The sequence below is a fragment of the Budorcas taxicolor genome, chromosome 2 (genome assembly GCF_023091745.1).
Source record: "Budorcas taxicolor isolate Tak-1 chromosome 2, Takin1.1, whole genome shotgun sequence".
NCBI classification, from domain to species: domain Eukaryota; kingdom Metazoa; phylum Chordata; class Mammalia; order Artiodactyla; family Bovidae; genus Budorcas; species Budorcas taxicolor.
Window position 1 is genome coordinate 31,476,206 of NC_068911.1, and position 25,878 is coordinate 31,502,083.

A 25,878-nucleotide genomic window follows, 5' to 3' on the forward strand; every position below is an offset into this window, starting at 1 on the left:
GGACAGCAGCAGAGCCAGGGGCCTAAGCCTGAGAATAAGGAGGACGCCAGGGAGATATAAGATGACCTGAGGTCTCACACCCCTCCTCCTCACCTTATTACTGGGAGGGCTGGGCAGGGAGAGGGTTAGGGCTCAGAGATAGGCCGGTGAACTCATACTGCACATCGGGCACTTAAGGCATGATCTCACTTATCTTATGCATCTCCATGAAGGAGGTGATAAAATTTCCATTTTAAGGGCTAGAGAACTGAGGCTGAGAAGGGATTCTGCGCAAAGGGCACCCCTCACAGAGGCAGACTCTAAATTCAGAGCCTACCTGTGCTTTGGCTTGAAATGCCAACTCCAGTATATAAATGGAATCATAATATTTGTCTTTTTGTCATTGGCAAGTTATCCTTAGCATAATGTCCTTAAGACTGTCCCATTTTGTAACTTGTGTTAGAAGTTCCTTCCTTTTTAAAGCTGAATTGTGTGTATATACCACATTCTGATTCCAGTAGTCATGTATGGATGTGAGAGCTGGACTATAAAGAAAGCTGAGCACCGAAGAATTGATGCTTTTGAACTGTGGTGTTGGAGAAGACTCTTGAGAGTCGCTTGGACTGCAAGGAGATCCAACCAGTCCATCCTAAAGGAAATCAGTCCTGGGTGTTCTTTGGAAGGACTGATGTTGAAGCTGAAACTCCAGTATTTTGGCCACCTTATGCGAAGAGCTGACTCATTTGAAAAGACCCTGATGTTGGGAAAGATTGAAGGCAGGAAGAGAAGGGGATGACAGAGGATGAGATGGCTAGATCGCATCACTGACTCAATGGACATGAGTTTGAGTAAACTCTGGGAGTTGGTGATGGACAGGGAGGCCTGGCATGCTGTGGTTCATGGGGTCACCAAGAGTTGGACACAACTAAGCAGCTGAACTAAACTGAACTCATTCACTGATGGACATTTAGGTTTCCATGTTTTAACTATGGCGAATAATGCCACTATGAAAATTGGTGCTGATGATAGAGAAGGCTGGTGTGCTGCAATCCATGGGATCGCAAAGAGTTGGACATGACTGAGCGAGTGAGCTGAACGACTAGTGACGTTGAGCATCTTTTCACGGGTCTATAGCCCGTTTTTATATCCTCTTTGGAGGTGTTGCTTGAGTCTTTTACCTACTCTCGTGTCAGGTTGTTTGTTGTGGTTGAGTTTTAGGAGTTTTATATATATATATATATATATATATATATATATATATATATAGTGGATATTGTACCTTATCTGATACATAAGTTGAAAATATTTTCTGCCATTCTGTAGGTTGCCTTTTTACTCTGTTGATGTCTTTTGATGTACAAAAGTTTTTAATTGTCATGTAGTCTAATTTGTCTATTTTTTCTTATGTTACCTGTACCAATACATCAACTTTTATATTGAAAAAAAGCTTTTGATTTTTATCTCTGATCTATTTCTTCCCTAGTCTTTTCCATGTCAATAAATGACATGATGAACCTTCTAGTTGCTCAGATGTCTGGGAATTATGTTTGAATCCTTCTCCTTCGTGTAGTCAATACAGCAAAGATTCCTCTAGTTTATACTAGTCTTTTCCATGTCAATAAATGAGATGGCTAACCTTCTACTTGCTCAGATGTCCGGGAATTACGTTTGAATCCTTCTCCTTCGTGTAGTCAATACAGCAAAGATTCCTCTAGTTTATACCTCCTAAATATCTCTTAAATCCTTCTGCTTATACCTTCATTTCTTCATTGCCAGTATATAGAAATAAAGTTAATTTTTATATGTTGATTTTTCATACAATAACCAAGCTAATTTCCCTTATCAATTTTGAGAGGCTTTTTTCTTTCAAGATTTCTTGGGATTCTTCTATGGAGACAGTTGTATCTTCTGAGAACAGATGGTTTTATTTTCTTCTTTTCCAATCTGTATGCTTGTTATTTATTTTTTCTTACCATATCACACTGGTTAGCACTTCCAATATGATGTTGCACACAAGTGGTGAAGGCAGACATTCTTGCCTGGTTCCTAGTCATAAAGCATTAAGTATATGTTGGCTTTAGGTTTTTTATGGATGTCCTTTATCCAGTAAAGGATGTCTATTTCTCTTCAGCTCAGAGGTTTTATCAATGTATTTTAAGGCTGATCTGAAGACAGCAAGATAATCTCTTCTTTGATGAATATTGACAATAATTAGTTACACATGTCATAGTACCACATCATGTTAAAAATTCGAAGTCAATAAATGGTATAAATAGTATTTTGTTATCAATTTTATAACATTCTTTACCTCCTGGTTTAATTTTAATTTATTGCATTAAACTTTTAAGAATGGTATTTTAAGCGCACTTTAGCTCTCCACACTGCCCTTGCCAGTCCCATGCAGAGTTGCCCTTCGCATGCAGCAGGTGTGTGCCAACCTCGAGTGTCTGTTCACTCAGTGGGTCTCTGTACTCACTTCTCAGCAGATGCCCCTCATCCAGTTCCAGCCCAGAACAATCCTTCTCCTTCTCTCTTTGAGTCATTTGTTGCAGTTCTTCCTTCGCCAGTGTCTTTTGTTTTTCTCCCTCACGTCCTGTCTTGGTAAAGCACAGAGCCTTGCTTAATAAGCATCTCACGGGCGCTCTAGATCCTTGGCCAGGCTTCCATTTTTTTCTCCTCCTGGTGCTCCTGAGGTTTGGCTTTGGGCTTTGCTACAATATTATGACTTTTTTAGGAAGCTGTGCTATAAGCTATGTTAATTCTAAGGTATTGTTGTTGTTCTGACCGTAAAGAAAATTCTGACATCCACAAATGAGCGTGTTTAGCAAAATGCAGATGTTTTCATTCAACTTGGGGTTTTACCATCTAGAATTTACTCTTTCACTTTGAAATTCTTACCTAAAAATTATTCACATTCCTGGAGAATGTTTTCATTCCTTCAGAAATGACTTTCTTTCCCCTTTTTGGCCACACTGCCTGGCTTCTGGAATCTTAGTTCTCCAACCAGGGATGGAACCCATGCCCCGTGCAGTGGAAGCATGGAGTCCTAAGCACTGGACCTCCAGGGAAGTACCAAAAAATGATACGCTGATTGCTATGTGTACATAGTTGGGTTACTGATAAAGAGGGAAGAAATAATACATTCAGGTCTGAGGCTAGAGGGAAGACAGATAACATTTTGCATACCTGTTTGTACCAAAGTCTGGAATCAATATGGTAGGAATTCTTACAGCTGCCCTGAGGTGTGGGAATTTTCATTCCTATTTCTCACATGATGAGGCCAAGGCTCAGAGGACCTGGGTGACTCAGTCAAGGCCACACAAGGCTCTTGTAAAGGGCAAGAGCCAAGGTCCAAACCCAAGAGTCATAGGCTCCACATCAACACATTGCTTCCAGGTGGAGGTACAGAAAGTCCTAAAAGAGCTGCACAAGAGAGGCTCATCTTTTTTTTTTTTCTTCAAACTTTAAACTTTTTATTTTGTATTGGGGTATCATTTCAGTTCAGTCGCTCAGTCGTGTCCTGTTCTTCACAGTCCCATGGACTGCAGCATGCCAGGCTTCCCTGCCCATCACCAACTCCTGGAACTTGCTCAAACTCTTGTCCATTGAGTTGGTAATGCCATACAACCATCCCATCCTCTGTCGTCTCCTTCTCCTCTTGTCTTCAGTCCTTCCCAGCATCAGGGTGTTTTCCAATGAGTCAGCTCTTCGCATCAGGTGGCCAAAGTATTGGAGCTTCAGCATCAATCCTTCCAATGAATATTCAGGACTGATTTCCTTTAGGATGGACTGGTTTGATCTCCTTGTAGCCCAAGAAACTCTCAAGAGTCATCTCCAACACCACAGTTCAAAAGCACCCATTCTTTGGTGCTCGGCTTTCTTTACGGTCCAGCTCTCACATCCATACATGACCACTGGAAAAACCATAGCTTTGACTAGATGGACCTTTGTCGGCAAAGTAATGTCTCTGCTTTTTAATATGCTGTCTAGGCTGGTCATAGCTTTTTTTCCAAGGAGCAAGCATCTTTTAATTTCATGGCTGCCGTCACCATCTGCAGTGATTTTAGAGTCCAAGAAGATAAAGTCTGTCACTGTTTCCATTATTTCCCAGTCAGTTTGCCATGACATGATGGAACCAGATGCCATGATCTTCGTTTTTTGAATATTGAGTTTTAAGCCAACTTTTTCACTCTCTTCTTTTACTTTCATCAAGAGGCTTTTCAGTTCCTATTTGCTTTCTGCTGTAAGTGTGATATCATCTGCATATCTGAGGTTATTGATATTTCTTCCAGAAATCTTGATTCCAGCTTGTGCTTCATCCAGCCCAGTATTTCACATGATGTACTCTGCATATAAGTTAAATAAGCAGGGTAACAATATACAGTCTTGACATACTCCTTTCTTAATTTGGAACCAGTCCATTGTTCCATGTCCAGTTCTGACTATTGCTTCTTGACTTGCATACAGATTTCTCAGGACGCGGGTAAGGTGGTTTGGTATTCCCATCTCTTTAAAAGATTTTCCACAGTTTGTTGTGATCCACACAGTCAAAACCTTTAGCATAGTAAATGAAGCAGAGGTAGATGTTTTTTCTGAAATTCTCTTGCTTTTTCTATGATCCAGTGGATGTTGGCAATTTGCCCTCTGGTTCCTCTGCCTTTTTAAAATCCGGCTTGAACATCTGGAAGTTCTTGGTTCATGTACAGTTGTAGCCTAGCTTGGAGAATTTTGAGCATTACTTTGCTAGTTTGTGAGATGAGTACAGTTGTGTGATAGTTTGAATATTCTTTGACATTGACTTTCTTAGGGACTGGAATGAAAACTGACCCTTTCCAGTCCTGTGGCCACTGCTGAGTTTTCCAAATTTGCTGACATATTAAGTACAGCACTTTCACAGCATTATCTTTGAGAATCTGAAATAGCTCAACTGGAATTCCATCACCTCCACTAACTTTGTTCATAGTAATGCTTCCTAAGGCCCTCTTGACTTGGCACCCCAGAATGTCTGAGTGATCGCACCAGCATAGGTTATCTGGGTCATGAAGGTCTTCCACATATTCTTGCCACCTCTTCTTAATATCTTCTGCTTCTGTTAGATCCATACCATTTCTGTCCTTTATTGTGCCCATCTTTGCATGAAATGTTCCCTTGGTATCTCTAATTTTCTTGAAGAGATCTCTAGTCTTTCCCATTCTATTGTTTTCCTCTATTTCTTTGCATTGATCACTGAAGAAGGCTTTCTTATCTCTCCTTGCTATTCTTTGGAACTCTGCATTCAGATGGGTATCTTTCCTTTTCTCCTTTGCCTTTTGCTTCTCTTCTTTTCCCAACTACTTGTAAGGCCTCCTCAGACAACCATTTTGCCTTTTTGCATTTCTTTTGCTTGGGGATGATTTTGATCACTGCCTCCTGTACAATCTTATGAACCTCCATCTGTAGTTCTTCAAGCACTCTTGTCTATCAAATCTAATCCCTTGAATCTATTTGTTACTTCCACTGTATAATCATAATGGATTTGACTTAGGTCATACCTAAATAGGTTGGGAATATCCTTCAGAGAAGGGAAAGGCTACCCACTCCAGTGAACTGAGAGCTTCCAGATGTTCAAGCTGGATTTAGAAAAGGCAGAGGAACCAGAGAGCAAGCTGCCAATATCCATTTGATCAAAGAAAAAGCAAGAGAATTTCAGGTTGCAAAGAGTCAGACACAACTGAATGACTATTGCTTTCACTTTCCTTTGGAATATCCTTGTTGTTTTCCATACTTTTTTCAAATTATGTCTGAATTTGGCAATAAGGAGTTCATTATCTGAGCCGCAGTCAGCTCCTGGTTTTGTTTTTGCTGACTGTATAGAGCTTCTCCTTCTTCAGCTGCAGTGAATATAATCAGTCTGATTTCAGTATTGATAATCTGATGATGTCTACGTGTAGAGTTGTCTCTTGTGTTGTTGGAAGAGGGTGTTTGCTATGACCAGTGTGTTCTCTTGGCAAAACTCTATTAGCCTTTGCCCTGCTTCATTTTGTACTCTAAGGCCATACTTGCCTTTTACTCCAGGTATCTCTTGACTTCTTGCTTTTGCATTCCAGTCCCCTGTGATGAAAAGGACATCTTTTTTTCGTGTTAGTTCTAGAAGGTCTTGTAGGTCTTCATAGAACTGTTCGGCTTCTTTAGCATTAGTGGTTGGGGCATAGACCTGGATTACTGTGATATTGAATGGTTTACCTTGGAAACAAAGAGAGATCATTCTGTCATTTTTGAGATTGCACCCAAGTACTGCATTTCAGACTCTTTTGTTGACTATGAGGGCTACTCCCTTTCTTCTAAAGGATTCTTGCCAACAGTGGTAGATATAATGGTCATCTGAATTTGATTCGCCCATTCCAGTCCATTTTAGTTCACTGATTCCTAACATTTCGATGTTCATTCTTGTCATCTCCTGTTTGGCCACTTCTAATCTGCCTGATTCATGGACCTAACATTCCAGATTTCCGTTGAATATTGTTCTTTACAGCATCAGACTTTATTTCCATTACCAGTCACATCCACAACTGGCCATTGTTTTTGCTTTGGCTCCGTCTCTTCATTCTTTCTGGAGCTATTTCTCTGCCCTTTTCCAGTAGTATATTGGGCACCTACTGACTTGGGGAGTTCATCTTTCAGTGTCATATGTTTTTGCCTTTTTGTACTATTCATGGGATTCTCAAGGCAGGAATACCGAAATGTTTTACCAGTCTGTTCTCCAGTGGACCACATTTTGACACAACTCTCCAACATGACTCGTCCTTCTTGGGTGGCCCTACATGGCATGGCTCATAGTTTCATTGAGTTAGACAAGGCTGTGACCCATGTGATCAATTTGGTTATTTTTTTGTGATTGTGGTTTTCATTATGTCTGTCCTCTGATGGATAAGGATAAGAGGCGGTATTGGGGTATAGCTGATTAACAATGTTGTGATAGTTTCAGGTGGATAGCTGGAGGACTCAGCCATACATAGACATATATCCATTCTCCTCCCAGCCCTCCTCTCATCCAGGCGGGCACATAACATTGAGTAGAGTTCCATGTGCTATACAGTAGGTCATTGTTCACTATCCATTTTTAACGAAGTGTGTACATGACCCTCCCAAACTCCCTAATCATCCCTTCCCCCTGGCAACCACAAGTTCACTTTCTAAGTCTGTGAGTATTTCTGTTTTGAAGGTACGTTCATTTGTGTCATTTCTTGTTAGATTCTAAGTATAAGGAATGTCATACGATATTTCTCCTTCTTGGTCTGACTTGTTTTGTTTAGTATGACACTCTGTTTTCATCCGTGTTGCTACAAATCGCATTATTTCATTCTGTGTTATGACTGAGTAATACTCCATTGTGTGTGTGTATATATACACACACCACGTCTTCTTTATCCATTGAGAGACTCGTTTCTGATTGAGGGGATCCAGGGAAGATGGGCTTCATGTGTTTTAACAGGTTATTGGGGATTATTTGTGATTGTCCAAGAGCAGCATCCTTCTGAAGTTTGGAAACAAACAGACACTATTATTATGTATATTCAGGCTCCTCCATCCATGGGATTTTCCAGGCAAGAGTACTGAAGTGGGGTGCCATTGCCTTCTCCAATTGAAGTATGCCTATTATTATATATAATTCACAGCTCTTCACTATAAATTGCTTTCTAGACAAGGCCTCCTTTCCAAGTTTTGAATCAAGTCATTTGTTTGAGGTGCTCACTTTGAACTTCTCTGTGCATGGTCATTAGCTGCTTAAACATTCTTTGTGTCTGGCTTAGGCCGTGTGTGAAGCACTGTGATAAAATGTCTTTTGAAAATCAAGAACAGGAGAGATTCTGCACTCCAGTGTATTATAAAGTCCTCGTCCTGTGGATCAGGATGCTGTAATGAGAGCCCACACTCATAGCTGGAGCGCCAAGTTCAAGTCCCTCACTGGTTGTCAACTGAGTTTATACTTAAACAGTTTTTAGAACAGTGCCTGGCCTGGAGTAAGCACTCAGTGAACACTGGCTAGTGTTGAGCGTCAGAAAATATCCCCAAGTCAATGGAAAGGAGACAGTTGTGGTGGCTTTGGAGTCTTTTAGGAAACAGGTTATGAAAAGTAGTGATAAATTGCTCTTGATTCATACAGTCCTTTTGAGATGGTTTATCCCATTCAAAGTCATAAAGGATTCATCCTTTTTCCTGTGGTCACGTATGGATGTGAGAGTTGGACTGTGAAGAAGGCTGAGCGCTGAAGAATTGATGCTTTTGAACTGTGTTGTTGGAGAAGACTCTTGAGAGTCCCTTGGACTGCAAGGAGATCCAACCAGTCCATTCTGAAGGAGATCAACCCTGGGATTTCTTTGGAAGGAATGATGCTAAAGCTGAAGCTCCAATACTTTGGCCACCTCATGCGAAGAGTTGACTCATTGGAAAAGACCCTGATGCTGGGAGGGATTGGGGGCAGGAGGAGAAGGGGACAACCGAGGATGAGATGGCTGGATGGCATCACGGACTCGATGGACGTGAGTCTGAGTGAACGCCAGGAGATAGTGATGGACAGGGAGGCCTGGCGTGCTGCGATTCATGGGGTCACAAAGAGTCAGACACGACTGAGCAACTGAACTGAACTGAACTGAACTGAACCAGCGATCTGTTCACTTGGTAAAAGAGCTGACCATTGGGGTATTAGAGGGCATTAGAATCAACACAGCGCAGTCCAAGGTTCGCTAAGGAAGCAACGCCAGTCAATGGCCTCTTCAAATCAGGAGCCTCAGGGTCAGGCCAGACTAGTGACGAGGCAGATGCTGTCTACAGGCAAATCCCCAGCACTACCGAGGGAGAGGCTTCCTGGTCCCCATTGCCAGGCAGGACCTGCTCTTCTCCTCACCTGAGCTCTTACTGTGGGTGAGCCAGCCTTTCTGCAGAAAATTCCATTTACCCCAAGACTGGGATCTACTGGAAATACAGCCACCTGACTGGCCTCCCCCGAATCTTCTTTCATCCTTAGGATCCTGGAGCTAAGGATTTTTTAAAATTCTTTTTTTTTAAAAAAAAAAGAATAATAAGCTTTTAAAGTTCTAATTTAAAAAATTAATTAATTTACTTATTTTTGGCTGTGCTGGTCTTTGTTGCTAGTTGTGGGGAGCAGGGGCTACTCTCTAGTTGTGGTGTGAGGGTTTCTCATTGTGGTGGCCTCTCTTCTTGCAGAACGTAAGCTCTAGGGCACACAGGCTTCAGTAATTGCAGCACATGGCTCAGTGGTTGCAGTTCCAGCCTCTAGAGCACAGGCTAAATAGCTGTCAGGCACAGGCTCAGTTGTTCCACAGCATGTGGAATATTCCCAGATCAGGTATCAAGCCCATGTCTCCTGCATTGGCAGACAGATTCTTTACCCCTGAGCCACCAGGGAAGCCCTAAAATTTAATTCTTTTTTAAAATGAAAATGATACATAAGCTTGCAAAAAGTGAGGGAGAAAGGAAGGAACTTTTAAAATATAGTATAAAGGGTTTTAAACCAAATATGAAAGTTTCCTTCACTTCCCAATTCAGTTTCCTAGCTTTAACTGGAGTTACCTTTGTATCTCTGGAAAAGTTCTATCCATAAGATATGAATATGTATAAGCCTTTCTAAAACGTGTGTAATTTTTACCCCTCTATGTCTTTCCTTTTTAATTTAATTTATATTACAGATCTTTCCAGAACATCAATATAGATCTACCTGTTTCTTTTTTTTTAATGTATTTTATTAGGATTAAACATAAAAATATTTCTGTGAGATATGGGAATTCTGAACTCTGAAGCATCTAACAACATAGCTAAAAGTAAGTGAACACCAGACTTGGCAAAATTATAAGGAGAAATGGATTGATCCATAATTACAGTGGGACCTAACCAAATCTTTCAGAAACTGATATAGATTCAATAGGCCAAAAGCAAAGAATAATGACATAGAAGATTTGAATCACCCCATTAACAATTTGATTGAGTGGAAATATGAGGGACTCCATGTTCAACAGTTAGAGAATGCACATTCTTTGCATACTCTCATGGGATATTTAGAAAAGCAGGCCTGTACTTGGCCGTAAAGAAAATCTCAGGACTTCCCAGGTGGCTTAGTGGTAAAGAATCCACCTGCCAAGCAGGAGATGCGGGTCTGATTCCCTGGGTTGAGAAGATCCCCTGGAGGAGGAAATGATAACCCACTCCAGTACTCTTGCCTGGGAAATCCCATAGTGTCACAAAGAGTCAGAAATGACTTAGTGACCTAACAACAAAGGAAAGTTCACTACTGCTGATCTCCTTGTGGTTGTAATTGCTGAAATGACTTTGTCTTTTCCCTCTCTTTCTTGCCTGAGTTGGTTCTCTCTCTCTCTCTCTCTCTCTCTCTCTCTCTCTCTCTCTCTCTCTCTCTCTCTGTCTCTCTCTCTCTGTCTCTCTGTCTCTCTGTCTCTAAGTCATGTCTGACTGTTCTGTGACCCCATGGAGGTCGGTAGCCCAACAGGCTCTGAGTTCTAGCAGTTCCTATTTCACATTTGCCTTTTTTCTGACCGTCTAGACTATACTTCTGCTTTATGATCTTAGCTGTAATTGCTTTGTAAAGATTTTCCTGCTTTCTTTTTAATTCATGATGGAAATGGAATGTTGGGTATAATTTTCATCTGCTCATGGCAGGATTTTTCAGGTGAGTTTTTAATCATCCCTTGTGAAGGTGGGCTGCTTTCTTTCACTGTTTTTCTTTTGCTGTCTTTGCAGGATGCTGAGCTTATTCCTGAGGACTATCAGGAATTCTGTTCTTTCCCCACTCTAGTTTTCTCAATCACTTTTAGTAATATCTGATACAGATAGGTGTGCTGCTGTAATTTACTTGACAGAATATCTGACTGACCAGTTTGAAAGGAAGGGTTTGTGTCTCTGACTCACACCTCACCCCCGGGTAACTAAGTCAGTACCTTACACATCATGGGCACTCGATAAATATTTGTTGAATATATTAGCACAAAAAGAAACAGATCCGAGGTTAAATTGGTCATTTCAAAACCCATTTATTAAGGCTTTTAAAACATTATTCCAGGGAGTGTGGAAGCCAGGAAGCTGAGGAAGGGGGGAACCTCACTCTTTGTCCAAACAGTCATCTCCGTGATGACTCTGGAGTCCCAGGGGGAATGTGCTTCACCTTAGGGCACTGAGCCTCTGCACTCTTAGTTAGACACTGTTGTGTGCGTATGTGCATGGAAAGTCACTTCAGTTGTATCCAACTCTTTGCAACCCTGTGGACTGTAGCCTGCCAGGCTCCTCTGTCCATGGGATTCTCCAGGCAAGAGTACTGGAGTGGGTTGCCATGCCTTCCTCCAGGGGATCTTCCCAACCCAGTGATCAAACCTGCGTCTTTCTGCGGCTCCTGCACTGCAGGCAGACTCTTTACCACTGAGCTACCTGGGAAGCCCCTAGACACTGTCAGTAGAATATAAAATGCGTCTTCCTCCATAAGAGGGAGGTTTGACAGGATGCACAGGCCAGTTGATGTAGCCATTTGGATTCAAAAATTTTCCCATAAAGTTGGTCACACAGTCTGCAGAGTCATGTGTATTGTGAAAAAGAAAAGAAACTTAAATACCTGTTGTTGGCGATTAGCATTCACAACTGTGTCCACACACCTCAGGGGTGCAGTTGATGACCCCTTGAAGCAGGGCAGAAACTATTTCTATTTATTTTCTAAATAAAAGATAGAAATTCAGCTTCACTAATATTTACAATTAGAATGAGCCTGTTCCATCAGCTCAGTCAGCAACCTTGGGTCGGGTGGCCACCTAGCTGCTGAATGTCCATGGGAAGGGGGACAGAGGTTCCCCACCTCACATATTGATTTGTTTTTAGCATGACTGCTCTTTGTAGTTTCCATGGGTCCCGTTGAGTGGATTTCTAGATTATTCTCTCTTATTTGATGTTAGCAAAGGCAGGAACAGCCTCGGCCGTTTCAGAACAGGGCCCTCTCTTGCAGGGAGGCCCTGGCGGAAGGAGCAGACAGAGGACCTGCAGCGGGTGCTCAGGACCGTGGACAGAGACATCCCGCTGGTGCTGGTCAGCGGCAACCACGACGTGGGCAACGTCCCCACCCCCGAGACCATCGCGGAGTTCCAGCGGACTTGGGGAGACGACTACTTTAGCTTCTGGGTCGGGGGTGTCCTGTTCCTCGTTCTCAACTCCCAGTTCCTGTACGACGCCTCCAGGTGCCCCGCCCTGAAGCAGGAGCATGACCACTGGCTGGACCAGCAGCTGCGCACGGCGAGACAGCGCACCTGCCGGCACGCCGTGGTCTTCCAGCACATCCCGCTCTTCCTGCGGAGCATCGACGAGGACGACGACTACTTCAACCTCACCAAGGCCCTGCGGAAGGAGATGGCGGATAAGTTCGTGGAGGCAGGTAGGCCCAGGGCTGCGGGGAGGGGGCGGGGCGGTGGGGAGAGCCTGGTCTGGAGACGAGGCGTCCAGATCCTTCTCCAGGCCGAGGGGAGAGAGGGCGGGGCCTTGGACTGAACTGGGTTCTCACCCAGCTCTGCCACTGGTGGCCGCGCGACCTTAGCCTGCGAGCTTCAGCTTCCTCGTCTGTCAAGTAGGAACAGCGGAGGCAGTTCTCACAGGATGGCTGGGACGCTTCAGTGAGAAGACGCCGCGACAGCGTTAGAGCAGCCCGCTAGCGGAGGGCTGAACTGTAACTGCTCACTGCTGAGAATGGAGACCCTGAAGGCTGGGGGTATGGGAGGGGTGTGTGAGTGTGGCTGTAGGTGCCCCAGGCGAAGGCAGGGGCCAGGGTTATCTTTTCTTATTGCTCTGGGAAGCAGGAATTTGCCCAGGGGCAGACGATGTTTTAAGAGCCACACTTCCTACCGGGATTAGATGTAACCCAGGGAAATCCTGGGATGTGGCTACAGAGCAGGCCAGGGAGCCTCATCCCTGTTCCTTTATGAGGTGGACCGAGTTCTCCTCCAGAAGTAGGTGAAGAAATCTATTTAGTTTGATCTTACCCTGCTATGAATTTCAAGCTAATCATGCACATGACGGGTACTCGTGTGCAGGCACACACACACAAAATGAAGATGCCCTACCACCATGGATCTCCAGCCCGCACAGCTCATTTCTCCTCCCGGGAGCCCCTGCAGTTTTCCTTTCCTGAGAAGTGGCGCATTCTCAGCTCATTCCCTGCATCACCAGTGACTTGGCAGGATTCCAGTTGTGACAACTGTTATGTCTCTTGTTTTGGCCCTAATGCCTCCTTTCAGATCCTTCCAAGAGTGTACTTCATCAAATCCTTCTAAAATTTAAATACATTCTTTTATTTGCTAGAGTGTAGGGAGAAGGATTCATGGCAAACAGATGGGGAAACAGTGGAAACAGTGGCTGACTTTATTTTTCTGGGCTCCAAAATCACTGCAGATGGTGACTGCAGCCATGAAATTAAAAGACGCTTACTCCTTGGAAAGAAAGTTACGACCAACCTAGACTGCATATTAAAAAGCAGAGACATTACGTTGCCAACAAAGGTCCACCTAGTCAAGGCTATGGTTTTTCCAGTGGTCATGTATGGATGTGAGAGTTGGACTGTGAAGAAAGCTGAGCGCTGAAGAATTGATGCTTTTGAACTGTGGTGTTGGGGAAGACTCTTGAGAGTCCCTTGGACTGCAAGGAGATCCAACCAGTCAGTCCTAAAGGAGATCAGTCCTGGGTGTTCAGAAGAGCTGACTCATTGAAAAAGACTCTGGTGCTGGGAAAGATTGAAGGCAGGAGGAGAAGGGGATGACAGAGGATGAGATGGTTGGGTGGCATCACTGACTTGATGGACATGGGTTTGGGTGAACTCCGGGAGTTGGTGATGGACAGGGAGGCCTGACGTGCTGCAGTTCATGGGGTCGCAAAGAGTCGGACATGACTGAGCGACTGAACTGAACTGAACTGAAGGAGAAGGAAGTGGTCTAACCCAGTAGCAAACATTCATTTAAAAAAAAAAAAAAAATCCCTATCTAGTGGGAAGCTGCTATATAACACAGGGAGCCCAGCCTGGGGTTTTGTGATGACCTGGAGAGGTGGGAGGCTCAAGAAGGAATTATAATTATGACTCATTCACCTTGTTGTATGGCTGAAACCAACACAGCATTATAAAGCAGTTATTCTCCAATTAAAATAAAAAGATCAGGAAAAAAGGGAAAAAATAAAAATACTACCTATAAATACTACAATAAACTGTAGCCCACCAGGCTCCTCTGTTCATGGAATTTCCTAGGCAATAATGCTAGAGTGGGTAGCCATTCCCTTCTCCAAGGGATCTTCCCCACCCAGGGATTGAACCAGGGTCTCCTGCATTGGCGTATGGATTCTTTACCATCTGAGCCCATATAATTATGACACATTCGCGTTATTGTGTGGCAGAAACCAGCACAACATTGTAAAGCAGTTATCTTCCAATTAAGATAAAATAAGATCAGGAGAAAGAAGGGAAAAATAAAAACACTACCTCACAATAAAAGCCTTTATGACATGAAAAAAAAACCAACAACTCCTGACACTCTTTTCATCTTTGAGCATTAAATGTGTTCACATTTACTTGCAGAAAGGACAATAGGCCCTTCTCTCTTTTCGAGACATTTTACAAAAAGCTTGCATAATTGGCGACATTTTCCAACTGTTCCATGGAGATGAAGTTGGAAAACTTTTATTAAGGCCTTTGAAATTTTCTGCCATGCTTGAGTTGGTGCAGAGAACCATTGCTGATGACAAGGAAATGAAGTGTCAAGATGGCAGCAGCACCCCCGAGGAAACCGCTTTGCAACAGAGTGATGCCAGCGAGAGCGCTTCATGCCGCTGAAACGATCCCTCTCATATCAGATGTTAAGCCATGCAAATGCCATCCCCGTGGCTGTTCTTTGTCCTGTGTCCTCGGCACCCACACCCTTGAGTGGCGTGTGGTTCTGGGTTTCTCATCCTTCGTAGGACGAGCACGGGCAGCCCACGAACACCCCCAGATACTGAGAGTGGAGACACTTCCAAAGAGGGAGCCCCACCCCCCAACTCTCACAGGTCGAGGAAAGCCTGCTGCCCGCCCACCAGGAACCCCAGACGGTGGCACTGAGTCTGGGATGCACCAGCCTCCTCGCACGTCAGGGCTGCAGCTCCCCTGAGTTCAGGGAGGGCTTGACGGTACACCCAGAGCTGGTCTGTGTCTCAGGGGTGGGCTCCAATTGCCCCAGCTCACAGAGACTGATGTACTACAGAACAGCATTGTATTAATTTGGAGCAGGGCTGAGACCGTCCCCCTCACCCCAGCAGGGCAGTCTCTCCCTCTAGGCCGAACAACATGGAAGGTCAAGTTATAATCAAGGTTATGATCTTGCTAAGCACGAGACAGAGCAGACGAACTAGTTTTCTTACTTGCTCTTTTAAAAAAAAAAATTGAAGTATAATTGATTTACAATGTTGTGTTAGTTTCAGGTATATAACATTGTGATTCAGTATTTTGGGGGCCTATACTGCATTATAAGTTACTGCAGGATATTGGATATAATTCCCTGTTCTATACAGTGTATCCTCATTACTTATTCCTTTCATATATAGTGGTTTGTCTCTGTTAATCCCATACCCCCTAATTTGTCCCTCTTCTTTCCCTTTTGGTAACACAAGTTTGCTTATTGTGTCTGTAAGTCTGTTTCTGTTTTGCATATACATCCATTTGTATGATTTTTTAGATTCCACGTACACATGATATCATATTGTATTTGTCTTTTTCTGACTTATTTCACTGGGCGTAATAGTCTTTAGCGTCATTCACATTTTGCTGCTGATGGTAGTGTTTCTTTTTTATGGCTGAGTAATATTCCATTGTTTCTGTGTGTGTGTGTGTGTGTGCATGCGCACACATGCGTTTGTGTTTGTGTGTGTATATGCCCCATCTTCTTAATCGAATCATCTGTTGCTGGGCACTTGAGTTGCTTCTTACATCTTGGCTGTTGTTAATAATCTTATCAGCTCGTAATGGCATCGGGCACAGGAACGCTGGTGGATTCACCTCTAGTTTCGGGCCTCGTTGCCCAGGAAGACTAATACCTCCTGTGCCTTTAATCCTACCTCTTTAATATCTCTCCAGCCTGTCCGCTTCTTTAGGCCACCACTGCCTGGCGTCTGGGTTGTAGCAATAGTGCTGAGTTCCTGGCCCACTCTTGCTCCATCCTGGCCCATTCTCCACCTATAGCCAGACAGGTGTGTAGCCCCACAGCATCTACCCTTCTGAGGCCCCTCACCCTTAGGATAAGACCTCACCTTTCACCACTGTCTCTGCCTCTTCCATTTCATCAGGCCAATGCCATCTCACCTTCTGCACAAGGAGTCCCCAGCCCCACCCACTGGGTTCTTCTCCAGCTTCCCTTGTTTCCAGTGCATTTGTAGGTGTGGAAGCTCCGTAGACTCAGAGCTCCCTGAGTGCAGGGGAGGCCTGGCCCAGGTCTTAGCTCGTAATGAATGCTTCATTGGTGTTTGTGGAATGAGAGAAGAACTGAACGCCTGCCTCAGGCTCCTTCCCTCAGTGGCCGACCGGCCCAGTGGCTGATCGTCCCAGCTCATTTCTCTGTTTAGCACCCACCACGTGCCTGCTGGAAGGCCAGGCCCCGCTCCATGGAGCTCCTGCATGCAGCCTCTGCGTGGTGTGTTCCAAGTGTTAGGCAAGTGTTCTAAGTTTGGTCCTTCCGTCTTGGGTGAGGCCATGCGTGTGACTGCGTTCTGACCCCCATACTTGCTTTCCAGGCTCACCTCACAGTCGATTGCTCTCTTCCCGAGTGGCCCCTTGCTGTTCCACCAGGCAACCCCTTCATGTGTGAACAGGCTGCTCTTCTTGGTCACTGGCCTTGCAGTCTTCCCCTAGACCTGCTCCACCAGGGAGAAGCAGAAAGAAGGGTGCCCTTCCTGCAGTCACCTGCCAATTGGCGTGGCTTCCCAAACCAGGCCCTTTGCCTAATGACCTTTCAAACTCAGAACAAGCCGCAGGCATCGCTGGGCAGAGAGAGAGATCAGATGTAGTCACAGCTCTGTGGCAGCCTGTGTGGCCTACTGGGTTTGGGAGCACGGGTAGGTGGGCTGCTATGCGGAATGCAGGCCCCCACGACTCATTGATGCAGGAGATCACTCAGGTCACGGCCACGTGATTCTGGAACTCATTTCGGAAAACCAGCAGTTCAAATGACATTTTGTGAAATTCATTAACTTAAAGACCATGATCAAATTGGGGGTGATGATGACAGATGGTATTTAATACTGCCTCCAGCTTTTTTATCCCCCACAGCAATATTATTCCCTAATACTATTTCAGTCTCATTTATCTCCATGTGCTAAAATGCCAGTCCTCAAAAATATGTCAAAGGCTCATCAGAATATCAGGGTAGTTTTTAATTATGATAATTGTGTTGTTATAAAATATCCTTTTAAAGAGCACACCCCTCCTCAAACCACCACTTGGAGGTAACACCCAGCTTCCTTCCAGCAAGCTTAATGAATAATTCTGAATCATTGTGTGGGATGAATAAATGATTTAATAATGAGCATCAACAATCATCTCACATTGTGGCATTAATTTCTGAAATGGGATGAGGTAAATGAGGAGGAGGGGTGTTACTATATAACAGGCCACCGCGTGTGTAGGGATGCTGTCTGTGAATCAAAGCCTTGAGCTTCCGAGCTCAGGTTGCCCTAGAAACGGATGCATTCTGTTTCTCCTTTTGAAGCTCAAAAAAAAAGAGAAAAAAAGTCTTTGTATGATCTGGAAAAGTTGTCAATAGCCAGGACAAATAAATAGTTTTCAGGGCAGGGCAGTTGCACAGGTGTGAAGCGGCACTGTTATTTCCCGTCTTCATTCGCTCTCCCCGAGGATAGTTAATTTCATCACTTCCATGGGATGTAGAAAGTGGTCTTCCTCTTGATTCACCTTGGGGCTTTCCTGGTGGTGGCTCGCTGGTGAAGAATCCGCCTGCAATATGGGAGACCTGGGTTGGATCCCTGGGTTGGGAAGATCCCCTGGAGAAGGGAAAGGCCACTGCAGTATTCTGGCCTGGAGAATTCCATGGACTGTATAGTCTGTGGGTTCACAAAGAGTCAGACACGATTGAGCGACTTTCACTTTCTTTCACTTAATTCACCTGATACTTCGTTGGAGTTGCAAGGGCAGAAGATGATAGAATCTTAGTCGAGACCCTTGGCCATTGTCTGTATCCCTTATGCCTTTTTCAGCAGAGAGTTAATGTGTGACCCAGTTAATAACAGATTTTAATTTAAAAACTCAGTCTTAAAAAAAAAAAAAAGTCTAGCTCTTTCGCTGACCCTGCTTCACTTGATGTCTTGATACCTTTTCTTTTCTCCATTCTCCACACAGAGATTAGAACTGTGTAGTAGAAAGCCCAGAGCGAATTTGGCAATTATGAAAAATTTCAATAAGTTGATCTTTCCTGTAAAACTTAATGAGTAATTTCACAGAATTATAGTTTCATCTCTATTTATGCAAAAAAAAAAAAAAACTGGAGAGAGAGATCTTAGCCCATGTAATATTATGGTGTTAGAATTTCAAAGTTTTAAAGAACAAAAAGGTCAGGTTTCCAGGGTCTGCTTCACAGGAAAAATGAAACATCAAACCCTGCTCTGACATCTAATACTGGGTCGTATTGAAATTATTTCTTTCCATCCTGCTTCCTCCAGAAAATGGAGTCCCTGCTTTGTTCATCTGTGTAAACCCACCTCCTAGCCAAGATTATCACTTAGTAGCCACTCAGTAAGTAAACATGAAATTGAGTTAAACTTAATTCACATTTACCCATCAGTAGAATCATAGGTAATGTGCATATTATTTCTTGACTGGTATTTACCAGCAAATTTGCCCTGCACATGGTCAGACAGTGAACATTTTGGGCTGTGATCTCTGTAAAGTGAAAGTGTTCATTGTATCTGACTCTTTGCAACCCCATGGACTGTAGTCTGCCAGGCTCCTCTGTCCATGGGATTCTCCAGGCAAGAATACTGGAGTGGGTTCCCATTCCTGTCTCTAAGGGATCTTGCCAACCCAGGGATCGAACCCAGGTCTCGTGCGTGGCAGGCAGATTCTTTACCATCTGAGCCACCAGGGAAGCCCTGCAGTCTCTGTAGCGACCTCTCAACTTGGCCTCTGTAACGTGCAAATAGCCACCAGTGGTACGTCAGCAAATGAGTGTGACTGGATGCCAGTAAAACTTTATTTACACAAACAGGAGGTGGGCCTGAAGGCCATAGATTTTCCATCCTTGGCTTAGAGAAACGTTCCCAGTACAGTGTGAGACCCTTTCTCTCCCCTGAGACCTTGTCAGCAATGTGCACACATCTAATTCCAGTCTGCTTCAGGTCACAACTGCCAGTTCACTAAAGAGTCTGCCCAGAAGGGGCCCAGACTCCTCAGTGGAGGGCCTGCCTGGGTGTGGCTCATCCTATTGGAGGCCCGGGGTGGGGGGTGGGGGGGTGGGAAGGTTCCTGGGGCACTTACATGCTTTTGTAACATATGTTAGGAAAAAACTGTAACTAACTCATCAAGTGAAAGAAAAATAACATGCCAAGTAGAATGGGTAATAGGCAGGTAAGGCTGAATTTGTGGTGGTGGTACAAGGGGTGCGGGTTCTCAAGGGTGGGGTGCCCGAGGCCCTGTAACCTCGCAGGTCAGCGGGCAGGCTGTGGCTTCAGACAGACCTGCGCTCAAGTCCTTTGGCACCACTCCCAACCCAGTTGCTGCTGCTGTTTAGTCGCTAAGTCTTGTCTGACTCTTTGCGACCCCGTGGACTGTAGCCCACCAGGCTCCTCTGCCCATGGGATTTCCCAGATGAGGATACTAGAGTGGGTTGCCATTTCCTTCTCCAGGGGATCTTCCTGACCCAGGTTTGAACCCAGGTCTCCCGCATGGACAGATGGATTCTTTACCGCTGAGCCACCAAGAAAGCCCTTTCCCCAGCGAAGTGGCTTCCCGTAATCTGCTGAACATCTTTCTGGCTTAGTTTACTCCCGTGTTAAATGGGGCCACTCATCCCAGCCTCACAGGTGTCTCTTACACAGGGTTGGTGTGAGAATCAGGTAAAGGGAGGCGTGTGTAAGAGCACGCAGCACCGCGCCTAGGACACGGCCTCTGCTTGATGGAGGGTGGTATGTCCTTATCGGACCCGGACCAGAGTGCGCGCCCACAGCAGGCAATAGCTGTACCCGGGGTCTGGCTTCCTCCTTTTATTAGAGTTTTCCTACCCACCCCCATCTCCCCCGGGGCTGGCAGGAGCGGGCAGCTTCTTCTTGGGAGGATGTTGGTGAGTGTGTACAAAGCAAGGGGAGGCACGTCGAGTGTGCAGACTTGCCGGCAGTTGCCCAAGATAACTTCACATATTGGAAAAGGAAGTGGAATTAGCAGCTCTCTTCAGAATACAAACTAAGGAAGTGAAACTAGACGAGAAGCCTCTTGGCTTTTGGGCTGTGCAGAAAGTAGACTATCTCAAGGAGGGTTTTCAGAGCGAACAAGGAATACACACTTTTCAGCTTTGTAGTAAGTGCGTATTGGTTGAAGAGTCTGGGAGGCGCTGAACTAGATGGTAAATTCCTATGGAATGTAGTGAGAGGATTTGACTCTGCATTTGTTTTTTTTAAACATGCACCTCCACCAGTTAATGTGCTGGTAAACACACCTGGGAAGGTGTCATCTCATAGTCAGATTTTTCTGAATCCAGGAAATGGATCCACAGGCAACGGCCATCATCAAACAGTGCTCTCTGTTTTTAATGCCCTAAAACAAAAACAAGCTATCTTAATGGTTGTTTTTTAAACTGACTTTCAAGTAAGAACTCAACAAGCAGTCCTTTTTTTGAGCGTCTGTAGAATTCAGTTTCTGGGAGCATATCAGCTTGGGGAATTTTCACCCTCTTTAATTTACATTTGGTCTTGAATTCATCTTCCAGGTTGGTCTGCTTTATGTTTTAATCAGTTCACCATAAAACCTCATGCTTTAGTCATTTGATGTCTGTGTCTCCCTCACTATAAACTGAGATAAAAGACCAATTGTGGAAGCTACATCTGGTGCAAAGTAATGGATTACATTTCTCACTTCGAAGGTATCCTTAACAGTTGGGCTAATTAAAGTTAAAATCAAATCCTGATGGTAAATATTTATAAATTGCGAATCTGGCATGCTTAAGTATGTGCTGCTGATTCCCAAAGTTATGTCAGCATCTATCCACTCAGGGGCCCTGTGCTGGGCACCCAGGACAGGAATGCTGGGCACCCAAAACAGAGTGCTGTATGTCACCTTCAAACTAAAAATTCAAAATCTTGTTGGAAAACCCCATTGTGATATTTCCAAAAGGAGCCACAAGTACAGGGGAAACAGCTGTGTCTGTTTAAGCTTATGAAGTCAAAATATTATAGCTGGTTTTTTTGGGGGCGTCATGTCTTTAAAATAGCATTAGTGTCATTTCAAATGAGCAGTGGGATTCCTGTGTAAAATTGAAATGTCCCTCACTTAGCTCAGCACTCTTACTTCCTATACTAGTTTAAGTAATTTTTTCTTTACTGGACTTGCTTTCATTTAAAAGGCACTTTCCCCCACTGTGGCTAACACTGCATGCATGCTAAGTCGCTTCAGTCATGTGTGACTCTATGCGACCCTATGGACTGTAGCCCACTGGCTCCTCTGTCCATGGGATTCTCTAGGCAAGAATACTGGAGTGGGTAGCCATGCCCTCCTTCCTTCAGGGGATCTTCCCTACCCAGGGATCGAACTCACATCTCTTGTGTGTCCTGCGTTGGCAGGCAGGGTTTTTACCACTAGTGCCACCTGAGAAGCCCCATGACTAACAGTATGTGGTGAAAATTTAGAATATTTCTACATAAAATAAGCTGGAGGGGATTTCCCTGGTGGTCCAGTATCTAAGACTCCATGCTTCCTTCAATGCAGGGGGCCCGGGTTCCATCCCTAGTCAGGAACTAGATCCCACATGCCGCAACTAAAGAAGCCACGAGACACAAGAAAGATGGAGAATCCTGCATGCCACAGCTAAGACCTGGTATAGCCAAATAAATACTTATTTATATGTAGATTTTTAAAGTTGGAAATTGCTTTAGTTAAGGTTTATAATTTTACTTAACGGAAGTGTTTGCCTGTTGATGATTTAAATAGAAATAAAGACCAGGACCCAATTGGGAAAAGCCTCCTCTGCCCTGTTGTCACAGCCTAGGGTCATGTGACCATGTCTGCAGACCAGGTGAGGAACCCAAGCACGCAGCAGTGAGGACCCTGGGTCTGTTTCAGATTTAGATTGCAGACATGCAGGAGGAAGGAAAAGAGCTTCTCTTAAGTGTCTCCTTTACTCAAGGCACTCCCCCGCACCCTGGGGGAAGTGCAGGTGAGGAGTCCTTGCAGGGCCTTGCTGGGTGGGCAGGCGAGTGAGTCCTGGCCGGAATAATGCTGCTCCAGCCTCCTGCTGGGTGGGGCCTGTGGTGGTCTGTCTCCCTTGGGGGCTGTAACCTTATATCCTAACGTTGCTCCCTCCGTGATGCCACTGAAAGGGAAAGTCACTCAGTCATGTCTGACTCTCTATGACCCAATGGACTAAACAGTCCATGGGATTCTCCAGGCCAGAATATTGGAGTAGGTAGCCTTTCCCTTCTCCAGGGGATCTTCCCAACCCAGGTATCTAACCCAGGTCTCCCACATTGCAGGTGGATTCTTTACCAGCTGGGCCAAAGGGGAAGCCCAGCAATACTGGAGTGAGTAGCGTACTGAACGATGCCACTGAATGCACCCAGTAGAGCCGTTTTCCCCTGAAAAAGGCAGAAGATGCACAAGCTCCTTGCGAGCCATGGCTGGTACTCAGATTTCTTCTAATGGCTCGTGTTATTGCTGGTGGCTGTTCATTGTCCCTGCAGCCTACACAGCACCCCTCAAGGTGCTGGCTTTCTCAACATTTTACTGACGAGCAAAGTCCCAGAGGCTGAATCACTTGCTCAGGCCACGGAACTGGGAAGAGGAATAGATTATCTCTGGGTTTTTATGGGGATCAGATAAGGTAAATCCCACACCTCGACACAGTGTCTGGCTGCTGGTAAGTATTCAGTGATGATGTGCAGTTAGGATTAGCCATCTTACTGTCATCGTTTTCACTATGATTAAAATGTTGTAGGTGACTTAACATCAGAGAAAGTAATGTGCAAGGAACCTATTTTCTCCCTCACACAAGTTCACAGCTCTGACCCACTGCTGGGTGGCTGGAGGGTTGCTGGACTTGGAACCCGAGTCTTTCTGTATTCTTTCTACGTCTCCTGTGCCCACCACATGGGGCTCCCATGTCCCCGAGTCAACCCCCACAAGCGAGTGCTAAAGACCCCAGGGTAACCAGCGTCCTCAAGTGTCAGTTTTACTTCATAAGCCATTTAAAGCACAATATTATGTTAACATCATAATAATTTCCACTTCCTAAATTCTGTACTACAGGTATTTTTTTCATGTATTTGCTCATTTATTGATTTATTTTTTATTGCACTGGGTCTTCATTGCTTTCTCTAGTTGCCGCAGATGTTTCTCTAGTTGTGGCAAGTGTTGTACACAGGCTTCTCCTTGCGGTGGCTTCTCTTGCTGGGGAGCACAAGCTCTAGGTGGGCAGGGTTCAGGAGTTGTGGTGCACCAGCTTAGTTGCCCCTAGGCGTGTGGAATCTTCCCGGACCAGGGATCGAACCCATGTCCTCTGTGTTGGCGGGTGGATTCTTACCCACCTGCCACCAGCGAATTCCCACAGTTTCTATTGCTCTGATTTCATAGATGAGGAAACCGAGGCACAGAGAGACACATCTGCGTGCCCAGCTTCATACGGGTCAGCTCCAGTCCCAGGGCTCCGGCTCTGACCCTACGCCTCCTAATCATGCTTTCAGGATGAGTAGAATGCACGTTGGGCAAGATGAGAGGAGCCAGGCTAGCGTGTGTTGGGGCAGTTCCCACCCACTCACCTACCACCTCCACTCTGCACCTGTACTTCTTCAGGGGCTGCCGCAGGGAAGGAGCTGGTCCAGCCAGTTATGGAGGCTTAGAATCACAGCATCTGAAGGGGTCCTGCGGGGTGGGGGTCCAGGAACTCCTACAGGGTGTGGAATTCCCCTCTGGCTTCAGTGAACAGCAGTCTTTTTCCAGAGTAAGCCCCTCAGCTCATCCTTTCATCTTGAGTAGGTGGGCTGTTCCTTCTGCTGACAAAGATGCTGCTTGAAACAGGAAGGGGTCTCTACTTTCCTGCAGACTCTGACCAACTCCCCTGGGATACAAGTCCAGGCGGGCTCCCATCTAAGGACTGTTGTTGTTTAGTCACTAAGTTGTGTCTAACTCTTTGCAACCCCATGGACTGTAGCCCACCGAGCTCCTCTGTCCATGGGATTTTCCAGGCAAGAATACTGGAGTGGGTTGCCATTTCCTTTTCCAGGGGATCTTCCTGAACCAGGGACTGAACCCAGGTCTCCTGCATTGGCAGGCAAATTCTTTACCACTGAACCCCTGGGGAAGCTCATCTGAGGATTAGGGCAGCAGAAAAACCTCACTTTCAAAATGACAACTGTAGGTCATAGAAATAGTGAGCAAATGAAAATAAGGTTGGTTTGAGATACTATCCTGAGAAAAGAGGCAAATTATGGCCATCAACTTATTTCAACTTGTGTTTGATAAAATGTTGGTTGTTACTGCAAATATACAGCAACCCTTAGGATGAACAAAGAATGAATCAAGTGTCATTTGGTTTCCTTGGTCTAAACTGTATAAAAGAATCCCTTGTCAGCATCCTGTGTTTGACATTGGCAACAACATAATTGAGGGTCATTCTTATAAGAGAAAAAAATATTTGCAGGTTTCATCAGTTTTCCCAAGGGTCTTTTTCTGAATCTATCAATAATCCAATTATTGCCCCTCTGTGGTACTTGTGTATGTGTGCCCATGGGTGTGTGTTCTGCGAGAGCCTTGGTTTTGATGACTTCCCCATGATTCGGACAGTTCCCTGGTGTCGCTTTTCATCAACTTTATATATAATCCTTCATCTTTGATATGATTTGTGATTTAACACAAAAGTGCCTCTCCTCCCTGGTGGGGCAGGTCAGGTACAGAAGAGTAGTCGCTAGAGGCTTGGTTTATAAATAATTCATTCATTAATGTTTTCTTGCTAGTAAATTCTCTTTATACAGCTAAGATCATATGCTTTTAGAAGCATAAGATTGTCATTCAAAGCATTATCTCATGTCATTAAAAATATTCTCCAAGTCACAGATGTCTTTATGCCCTGTAGACATACCATGTTCATTGAACTCTTTTGCCATTATTGGACCCTAAGGTTGTTTCCAGTTTTTCTCTATGATAAATGCTACTGTCATGAGGTTCTTTCTGCTCAAGCAAGCCCAAATCTTAGAAATGCTTCATTTCAGTTCAGTTGAGTCGCTCAGTTGTGTCCAACTCTTTGCGATCCCATGGACTGCAGCACACCAGGCCTCCCTGTCCATCACCACTCCCGGAGTTTACTCAAACTCATGTCCGTTGAGTTGGTGATGCCATCCAACCATCTCATCCTCTGTTGTCCCCTTCTCCCGCCTTCAATCTTTCCCAGCATCAGGGTCTTTTCAAATGAATCAGTTCTTCACATAAGTTGGCCAAAGATTTGGTGCTTCAGCTTTAGCATCAGTCCTTCCAATGAATGTTCAGGACTGGTTGGATCTCCTTGCAGTTCAAGGGATTCTCAAGAGTCTTCTCCAACACCACAGTTCAAAAGCATCAGTTCTTCAGCACTCAGCTTTCTTTATAGTCCAACTCTCACATCCATACATGACTACTGGAAAAACCATAGCCTTGACTAGACAGAC

The 25,878-nt window shown here is 44.8% G+C and overlaps 1 protein-coding gene across 1 annotated transcript in view; it reads left to right on the top strand.

Moving 5' to 3' along the window:
* Positions 1–25,878, top strand: part of CPPED1 (calcineurin like phosphoesterase domain containing 1) — a 130,880-nt gene that overhangs the window by 85,486 nt on the left and 19,516 nt on the right. Inside the window, exon 3 of the mRNA XM_052635855.1 lies at positions 11,975–12,397. Within this exon, the coding sequence (XP_052491815.1) occupies positions 11,975–12,397 (423 nt within the window). The remainder of the gene's footprint in view (positions 1–11,974; positions 12,398–25,878) is intronic.